Below are 10,886 nucleotides of genomic sequence, written 5' to 3' on the forward strand. Positions count from 1 at the left end.
CTTAATCATTTTTGTCAAATTATATTTTCCTGATTATTTGAACAAATACGTGTTGGGTATATATATAGCATTTTACCTACTAAAAATTGTTTAGCTTTTGTATTATTTCTTAAATGTTATACATACAAATTTGGGCATTTTGTGTTATTTTTCTTTTTATAACTATAAGCCTATTGGATTTTATTCATTAATTTTTTTATTTTAATTGTTTAAATGTGGTTTAGAATCTTCATTGCATTTTTATTAGTTTTACATTTTTTTTTATTTTTTTTTTATTTCAATATTTTACTTTGCTGGTATTTAGTGGGTACCACTGTTTAAAATTTCAGTACCGAATAAAATCTGAATCTGAAATCTAATATTTTATAAATTAAATTTACTTGTATTGCCGTCAGTGTGCTTGTCTTTTTATTACCTACTTTTTCTTTGCAAATTGCTACCCAACCTATTTTGCTCACGTTAAGTTGATTTGTCATCATCATTATTATTATAATTATCATTATTATATCATATCGATATATCATTGTACAGGGCCGCCGACAGTGGCCGTGGGCACTGGGGGCCGCTTTGCCGTCACATTGGCTGGAGGTCTGGGGGACCACCTAGGGCCTCAGCGGGAAGATCCCCGGGGTGGGGACGATTCCGGGTGGGGGCCTCGCCCAGTCGAAGCTACGGCCTTTCAACGGATTAAAGAACTAATTGAATCGAATATAGAGTGCTTAATTTCACAAGGTCATGAAAAATAAAGTATGGAAACATGAAAAGTAAAAGTTATCCTTCCTTTTATTAAAATGTAGAGCTGAAAAGATTCATAACATAGCAAAGTTTACAGTGGCGGATCCAGGAATTTGAAATAGAGGGAGTAAGAGAAGGACTTTCACAGATGAAGGATCTATCTGTAGCTCAGCCTCATAAAATATTCATGAGGAAGAATTAGAAGCGATTAATTACGAGCTTTCACCGATAAACGATCAGCTTTATTTACAAGTCTTACAACAGCGGATGAATGTCGTTTAATAATTTTTATTATTCTTTTATCTAGTATCCCGGGCTCCTGTCGGCCCCGGGGAACTTGCCCTGTAAGCCCCGGCCTCTCGGCGCCATTGTCATTATATTACCGTATGATTAGATTATTAAATCATTAAAATATCAGCATCATTATTATCATCATTAATTTATGACATATCAGTTTAATCCATCATAACATGTTCATAATTATGTATTAATTTGTTTGCATTAACTATTGTGTCAATCTGATCATACTAAACACAATCCAGGTGCTAATGATTGGATTTGTAATAAGTAGAATAAGAGATAATAGGCCATATTTAGTAAAACGTTGTATTTAATACCACCATTCAAGGTAAACATAGGCGTAGATTACTGGCTTTCACAAACTAACTGAAATGCTTACAGCGTCATTAAAACAGTTGGAAAAGTAAATCAGGATTGTACCTAAAAATAAACACAAATTAGAACACCTACATACATTTTTATAGACTCAAATTTTAAGACATTAATGATTGATAGGCCTACCACAAACTACTCTCATGGTTGGCTACTGAAATTTAGGCCTAAATGCTATGTGAACGATAATGTTAAACAAGAAGAAAATACATCAATAAATACTAATACTACTAATAAACGACACTGAAACGACAAATAACAATTTTCTGAAAACAAAATCGTTTATATATTATTTTCTCGTATTTTTCTATGGTACCGGTGGTTACTTAAAATAACAACCTAATTATTAGAACACTCAAATACATACTAGAACTTAAATGTTGACATTGTAGGCCTACACATATAGGTATACAACACATTTTCAGACGTTGAAAACGAACAAATCACTGATATCATTGGCTAATATCGACGGAAGTAGAGCTTTTCAGCACTTGTATGGCCCCAGATAATAACGTATTGAAAATACTAGTACAGTATTTCCGTTGTCCAATGAATAAATCCGTCATATTATTCAAATGCACTTCTGTACGGTTGGAGAAACAGACAACAACAGGTTCCTTTTACACTACTTCATAATCGAACAACCCAATTGTTTTACAATTTTTGTTTATCTGAACAAGTTTCATTTGAAAGTAAATTCTGCTAGTCTTTTAATTAATATCATAAAATATTTGAAAAGCGATACCTTATTGCACTTAATAAATGTCAAATGGTTAGCTATGACTCCCTCGTCTGTTACAATGTTTAAATATCTTTTAAAAATATAACTAAAACTTGGAATGTTTTTCCTTTCCTGTTATATTTCCAGCAAAATCAACCGCACATGTAACAAAGTCATAAGGAACTTGCCTTAATATTTTAGATACAACTTTATGACAAAAATACTATATATAATAATAAAAACAATAATACAATAATACAAAAGAATATTATATAATATTCGAAATGATAAAACACAATGATCTGAAATATTTATAGAATGTTTTCTGATATCTTTCGGATTGCAGTCATTTAGCTGTTTGCCAATTTTTTTGGCATTACAACTTCTTGCCATATCGAATTAATTATCAAAAAAGACAACTCTACACTACCTAACAACTGAGCTAACTATGCCTAATTATAGAAACTGTTTTATAAAAATAAATCTACAAAAGTAGAACGGAACACTAATTATCATGGACAACGTCGTAGTCAAATTTTCACGATCATCTATTGACAGCAAACTACAAAGGACAAGAAAAATTACTGCGATAAAACCAAGAAAGGGCATTTGGGCTTAGACACTTGAGAACGTTCATGTTAGCCTGGATGGATTAAAATATATATCTAAACTACGGTATCCATCATCCCTTGATTGGCGGGTAGGCTTGAATAGAACATCAATAATATGCACCATTATAAAAAGGAAAACGCTTTCGTAAATCGAACTAAACACCAACACGTGGAACAGTTACAAGTAACATTTGTTGCTACCGTTACTTCTCAACAAATTTATTCCAAAAAAGGTGTGGACACCAGTAGGGGTTAAAAGCTGCGTTATCGTTAAGTGTTTTACCACTTGTCGCATAACTTTTATCGCGACACCCGTATCGCACAGTGTTTGTCAAATTGACTGGATCGCACATATTGGGTCACACAGATTCTACCAGACACTCTTTCTTCGTGTCAGATATCTCCGTCGCCAACTTGTGTCGTTGCTTGGAAGTCACGCAGTTTGCTCCACATAAACTTGTGTTGCTTTGCTGGTGTAGCGGAGCACCTTGTAACTCTAGTCATAACAATTATTTGAATGTAAACGTATAATACCAATATCGTGAAGGCTGAGTAAAATTCGAAATTCTTGTGCGAAATGGTGAACTTTTGGCAGTGGGACGAGTTTTGTTTGCTCATAATAGTGGTACTCAAGAGTTCTGTTTCGATGATCCATATGGAATGGCCAGAATCCAAACGCAGTTACCTGATCGCACATGGATAATGCAACGCTCGCCATGTACAGACCTAAAGCAAAATAATATAAGTAATTTAGCACGATATTAAAATTTACATAAAGCTAATTTGTTAAATGGAAGAATGTAGGGCGGAGGCTGAATAAATATTCATAAATTAATATTTACCTACACTGTCCTCAACATTTTAGTAATTATTTGTCAGGTATTCTTTTCTTAGGCAATTATATAACATACCAAATAGTATAGAACTGCAAAAGATCTGACTGTCCTGCTTTTGTATGCACGCAATGAAACGTTACAAATGTACTACGACGAGATAGGGGCGTCCTACACATAACTCAGATACAGTACTCTTACGGAATGACAATGGCCAGATGACAAATGTTGGTATTGTAAATAACGTTTTAAAGAAATAAATACAGTAGATGGATATAGATACAAAATTCATAAATAAATAAAATATCATAAATAATTATATTAATGTCAGTTATAAACGCTATCGCCATTTTGAAAGACGCCTCCTAGCTCGTGGCAATACTTTTTCCAAGAATATGATTGCGTTTCAACGAAATCACGGGAGTCGGACCACTTGCAGTTTTATACTTTGGTTATAGGCCTACCTGACGAAATACGCTTTGCATCTATATCGAACTTGTCTTTCCAGAAATGACTTGTTGCTAAAAAATGCTTAGGATGCATAAGTAACACATGTAGAGGATGGAAAGGGTCTTCTTTAAACGCCGCCACCACTTTCTTTGAAAGTTCGTAGCCAATTCTCATTGAAAACGCTGGGATAATTAAATGCTGGTTGTACTGCCGCATATCAGATAAATATTTCACTATATCACTCTCCAATGTTAGATTATTATATCTGTGTAAAAATAAATCAAAAAGAAGACATGGTGCCATAACATACGGTAATCATTATCACCACTATCCCACTATCATCATCACCCCTACCATCATCCACACCAACATCATCACCACCACCACCACCATGATCATCACCACCACGATCATCATCACCACCACCATCACCATCACCATCACCATCACCAAAATCATCACCACCACCACCATTATCAACACCACCATAACCACCACCAATATTCACCACCACCACCAATATTCACCACCATTATCACCACCACCGTCATCATCATCACCACCAATATAATTAACGTGGTATTCTTTCTTTTAAAGAAAAATAGTGGATTATATTTTACCTTTTAGCTATCACAGATGGATTCATCGTTGTCATGTTGGCTTTGCTTCCAGCATCATTTGTGAAATTTAGTATTGGCGGGGTATTCATTCTATCAAAAAAAACAAAAAACCACAAACATAACATAAAAGATATTGGCCTAATTTGCTAGCATTACAATGGAAATTTCTCCCACATCAATTAGCAGACACATAATGCAATATCTTTATTTTGACTGGTAATTAATTTAAATATGTATATTGGCAGAAGGTTGAATATACAGTACTTTGTTCAGCTTAAGCTTTTATTCAATACTTTGAATCGACTACTTGGTTAATTGGCTTTCAGCTGATAACAGCTGGAAACAGAAAAAAAATCGTTGAATTATAATAAACTTATACATAATGTCGTCCTAATTGACAGTTATAAATTCTTAGGTATAGGCCTACACATTTCAAATGACTTAAAACGGTAACGAACGCCCCATCAAAATAAAACACAATACGTTACAAAATCTCACGCCGATTACTCTTTTTATCCTTCAACCGCCAGCACAATTAGTAATTCTATATAAATAAGTAGTTAGGCTGATTCAAGATTTGAAGTTTCGATCCATTCATTATATAAAAATTATTGTTGAAATATAAATAAATGTTTGCATGTATTTAAAAAATATATTTATTAAAAGTGCAATACATTGTATTTCATTGATTTTTTTTTTGTATTGTGGTTTAAATGGATAAAAGATATTTAGTTCAGTGTGTTAGTGAGCATATGCTAAACCATGGCTGAACGAATCGAAAACTGTACAAAGCCTGGTGAGAAATTTTATTTTAGGTAATAGGCATATCAAAGATAGGCCTACTAGAAATACAAGATAAAGCACTCGCATAACAAAAATGAGGCGGAAATTGGTCCAGACGTACGTAGCGCTCTTCTCTTTTTATAATGCAAGTTTTCTATACTTGGTCCAGACGTACAGGGCGCCCTTTTGTTGCTAGGTACAGGTATAACCAGACGCACACACGACCTTTTTTTTCCACTAATGGAAGAAAACTTTATTACTAATCAGAGTCCGGTCATACGAATCTGCGCTTTTGTCTCTGTCATTTTATTGTCTTGATTTATTTATGCCTACTTGTTTGTATCTTATGGATAATGGCAACGATTTCAACCTCTGCAAAAGGAGGTCATATATTCACAGTTATGTAACGGTGGCAGAAGTTTTTTAAATCCAGCCGTACGCGGCGTCCCATTGTTTTTATTCCCGCCATGCATTTCGGTGAAACAGTTTTTTCTAAGGAGAACTCCATCTTGTGTTTCTAGTATATTTGGTAATAGGCATATGTACAGAATGATATGTTAAATATTAGATACGGGATGTTTGCTTGTGTTTAATTTCAGTCCAATTTATATTTATCCGCAGGTCTTCCATCAGAAATTCATTTTGATGGTGTCTCTGCGAGTTTGCCAAAAGACAAAGCTAACTTATTTAATCGTTTTTTTTTTCAATCTGTTTACAGCTGCAACAATGGTGCTCACGACCATCCAGATCTTCCTGAATATCCTATTGATAGTTTCAATCATATTAATATTGATCAAATCAAAATTGAAAAATTATTAAGCCAAATTAACCCGCACAAGGCCTTTGGCTGTGATGGCATCAGTACCGTTATGTTATCTATTGCTGCCAAACCACTTTCATTGCCCTGTAAAAAGTTATTTGAAAGATCTATTGCTGAAAATTGTTATCCGGACACTTGGAAAAAGGCCAATGTCTGTCCTATTCACAAAGTAGGCTCCAAATCAGATGTTAAAAACTATAGACCCATTTCTTTATTACCTTCATTATCAAAAATTTTTGAAAGAATCATACATGATCAAATCTTTAGCCATCTCCGTTCTGTAATTACTGATAAACAACACGGTGTTTTTCCTGGCAGATCATGTGAAACAAACCTTTCGGTATTTTTGTCACATGCTTATTCTGCTATAAATTCCAAGACAAGTGTGAAGTGATCTATACCTGTCTCTTATACACATCTAGATGTGTATAAGAGACAGGTAATACTCTCTTAGCTGTCTCTTATACACATCTAGATGTGTATAAGAGACAGCTATAGACCCATTTCTTTATTACCTTCATTATCAAAAATTTTTGAAAGAATCATACATGATCAAATCTTTAGCCATCTCCGTTCTGTAATTACTGATAAACAACACGGTGTTTTTCCTGGCAGATCATGTGAAACAAACCTTTCGGTATTTTTGTCACATGCTTATTCTGCTATAAATTCCAAGACTCAGTGTGAAGTGATATATACGGACATGGCTAAAGCATTTGATCGAGTCCCACATAATTTTCTACTTTACAAACTTAGTAAGTTTGGTTTTTCTAATAATATTTTAGATTTTTTCTTTAAGTATTTATATGCTAGACAACAGAAAGATACAATCGATGGTTGTTCATCTGAATGGCTAACTGTATTGTCAGGGGTCCCCCAGGGGTCTATTATGGGACCACTTTTTTTCACTTTGTTCATCAATGATTTTTCTTTTGTTCTAAATTATTCTATTTTTTTATTATTTGCTGATGATATTAAACTTTTTAGGGTCATTTCTGCTGTTAATGATATGGTTCTCCTTCAGGCAGATCTGGATGGTGTAGTTCGCTGGTGTTGCAGCTGGGGTATGTCTGTTAATGTCTCTAAATGTAGAACTATGTCTGTTACTCTAAAGAAAAATCCTATCCAATTTGATTTTAAAATTAATAATATTGTTCTTGAAAAAGTTGCCGTTCAAAAAGATTTAGGAATGTTTGTTGATTCTTCTTTAAATTTTTGTAAACATGTAGATCATGTTGTAGCTAAGAGTAACAGACTCCTTGGATTCATTTGGAGACATTGCAGACATATCGATGATGGTAATGCTTTAATTACTTTGTATAAATCTTTAGTTAGATCTAATCTTGAGTTTTGTTCTATAATTTTTAATTCAATTTCAACTGCACAGTCTGTTAGGTTGCAACGTATTCAAAATAAATTCTGTAGGTTCTATTTTCGTAAATTTGGTAAAAGTCCTAAGTTGGCTTTACTTGAAGAGAGAAGGAATATTTTTGATCTTATTTTTCTTTACAAATGCATAAATGCCAGTTTTGACGGTGATTTCACTTCTTTTTTTTAATACTAGTTCCTTTGCATAGATTAAGATCCCCTGGATTATTTTGGGTTCCACCGGGTAGGTTTAACGTTACAAAAAATGGTTTTATTTGTCGTCATCCTAAATTATATAATTCTATCTGTTTCAATCGTTCCTTAGATATATGTTTTGATAGTCTTAACTGCTTCCGTCACAAAATTACTACTATTTTTACTTCTATTACCAAGTGAATTTCTTATATTTTTAATTGTTTTTAGACCTATATTTGAATTTAATGTAATTATTATAATATTCAATTTTCATGTATCAATCCTGTTATGGGCGACACTGGTCGCTGTTGAATGATGTTGAAATAAAAAAAAATAAAAAAATTACATATTTCTATGGACAGTCTGAAATAAAAGTAAAAATAAAATGAATTCAATTACCTTTTCTCTAGCCCTACTCTTAAATATTATTGCAAGTCACATAAAACGGCAGCGTATATACATACGTACACACGTGTGTATATGGAATTGCCCGAGGTTCTGAATGGTTGGTCGGTTAATAAGTTTTTTAAAGAAAATTGTTCATGTGTAGGCCTATCGTCAATACATATATAACCAAGGTAATTCAACAAAAGGACGCACATCTCCGCTCTCGAACATAGCGCGTGCGTACAGTCCTTTGATCTTTACTGTGGCATCGACAATCCGATACTAGTTGCGAGTACAGCCGTCAATTATTAGTCTATGTGTGTCAATTATTAGTCTATTAGTCTATTCGTTTTATGGTGTTAGTTTTTATTTTATTAATTTTGGGTACTTCGCAATGTCTGTTACATTTGATTTTTTTTTTACCGTAGATTAAGATCCCCTGGATTATTTTGGGTTCCACCGGGTAGGTTTAACGTTACAAAAAATGGTTTTATTTGTCGTCATCCTAAATTATATAATTCTATCTGTTTCAATCGTTCCTTAGATATATGTTTTGATAGTCTTAACTGCTTCCGTCACAAAATTACTACTATTTTTACTTCTATTACCAAGTGAATTTCTTATATTTTTAATTGTTTTTAGACCTATATTTGAATTTAATGTTATTATTATAATATTCAATTTTCATGCATCAATCCTGTTATGGGCGACACTGGTCGCTGTTGGATGATGTTGAAATAAAAAAAAAAAAAAAAAAAAATTACATATTTCTATGGACAGTCTGAAATAAAAGTAAAAATAAAATGAATTCAATTACCTTTTCTCTAGCCCTATTCTTAAATATTATTGCAAGTCACATAAAACGGCAGCGTATATACATACGTACACACGTGTGTATATGGAATTGCCCGAGGTTCTGAATGGTTGGTCGGTTAATAAGTTTTTTAAAGAAAATTGTTCATGTGTAGGCCTATCGTCAATACACATATAACAAACCTGATGAATACATACAAATGCCTATCATGAAAACATAATATGCATGAAGTCACAAAGACAAAGACATACGACGTGCACGAAAACATACATAACTAAAGACAAAGGCCTTATATGAGGCATGAAAACAATAATACTATTTAATCCATATTCACAATGTACGGTACTTCAATATATTTTAGGATTTTTCAGAGTTGTGTCACAATTACGTCTGACGGCCGCTGTTGCCATATTATTATAACCGTAATCACAATACGATATAATTTGCAAAACAAACATAAAAGCAAACATAAAAGCACAAAGCTTCTAAATTAAGGCATTACATTAACAAATGATTGACGCGCTTTTGTTAATTTTTGTTATCCCATCCATTTTATGGCTTAATTAAATTTAATTATTCAACCAATTTAAATATAAATAAAGTAGTAAAAGCTCAGAAGTGGCATAGGTCATATTGTAATAATTTTGAGTCAGCATTCGTCGGGTCATCTGTATATTATTTTTTTAATGTAAACATCCTGAATCTATAATAATTAAATGGTTGTGATGTTGCACTTAGCTTTGTTTATATCAACACGTTCGAGAAATTTTAGAATGTAGGACCATGGAGGAACAGCTCCATGGTAGGACCACTACGTGTGGATGTGACGTCATCATGAGAACCAGCTTATTTGACAACGTGTTGCATCGAGTGAATCCATTGTTTGAAAAACTCTTACCTGATTACATAGTCTGCACTGTCTATTTGTTTCCCGCACTGACTATCCAGTAGTATGCCACTACTACCAACAAGGCTGCATGTACGATATCGTTTGTTATTGTCATCTTCAGGCCATTTCTATCAAAGTGTAAAAACAAACAATTAATGTACAGAGAGCCCAAGCATTATCAACATCAATTGCTTTATTTAAAAAATCACTCAAAACGCACTTATTCCAACAATAACATGAAGCGCCTTTGATAATTACTTCGGTTTTTTAAATGGCGCTATATAAGTTCTTACCTTATTATTATTATTATTATTATTATTATTATTATTATTATTATTATTATTATTATTATTATTATTATTATTATCCCTAGTTTTCAATACATTAGAGCCTAAGCCAATGCTATTTACTTATTGATAATGTAATATTCTGAGTTATTCATCCTCTATTTGGATGTCATATAACATGTAGGCATAATTATATGTATTATGATTCAAGGCAATTTTATATATTATAGGCCTATGTACATACATACGGTACATTATATATATAAAAAATGTAACGATGCAAAAAAACAAAACAACACTGAGTTAGACAGTAGAACACAAAATATTTTATTCAGGAAACGAATATTTCCTCTTGTCCTGATTACAGTAGATAATATTATTAAAATATGATATATATTATTGTAGTTTAAACATCTCATCAAACGACGCTCGTTCATTCAAAGGCAGAGACACACAGCATAACACCTCGTTTTTATAACTTAAAATGATGGGTTAAATTATCTTACTGATTTATTAATTTTAAATATGAATATAATAATTGAATTTTGATGTTTTTGAAATTGAATGTTTGATTTTTTAAAATGTAATTTAATGTTTTGTCCATTTCTGTGATCTTTTGCATGTTATTGCTCTTTTTTATATATTTAACTGTTTCCTAAAAGGACCATTAAATTTTTCATGTGTATCGTCAATACATATAT

General features: G+C 32.6%; 1 protein-coding gene across 5 annotated transcripts in view; it reads right to left on the reverse strand.

The window, feature by feature from the left end:
- Positions 1–1,327: 1,327 nt before the first annotated feature.
- Positions 1,328–10,886, reverse strand: part of LOC117123699 (alpha-N-acetylneuraminide alpha-2,8-sialyltransferase-like) — a 44,492-nt gene continuing 34,933 nt past the window's right edge. For all 5 annotated transcript variants that reach the window (XM_033269719.1, XM_033269718.1, XM_033269717.1 and 2 more), the window contains 4 exons: positions 9,908–10,026; positions 4,643–4,732; positions 4,037–4,287; positions 1,328–3,465 (listed from right to left, as the gene is read on the reverse strand). In XM_033269719.1, coding sequence (XP_033125610.1) covers positions 3,236–3,465; positions 4,037–4,287; positions 4,643–4,732; positions 9,908–10,026 — 690 coding nt within the window. In that variant the 3' untranslated portion in view covers positions 1,328–3,235. The remainder of the gene's footprint in view (positions 3,466–4,036; positions 4,288–4,642; positions 4,733–9,907; positions 10,027–10,886) is intronic.

Source organism: Anneissia japonica, unplaced genomic scaffold, assembly GCF_011630105.1.
Source record: "Anneissia japonica isolate Jap-2015-1 unplaced genomic scaffold, ASM1163010v1 scaffold287714_len2871179_cov188, whole genome shotgun sequence".
Classification (NCBI taxonomy): Eukaryota; Metazoa; Echinodermata; class Crinoidea; order Comatulida; family Comatulidae; genus Anneissia; species Anneissia japonica.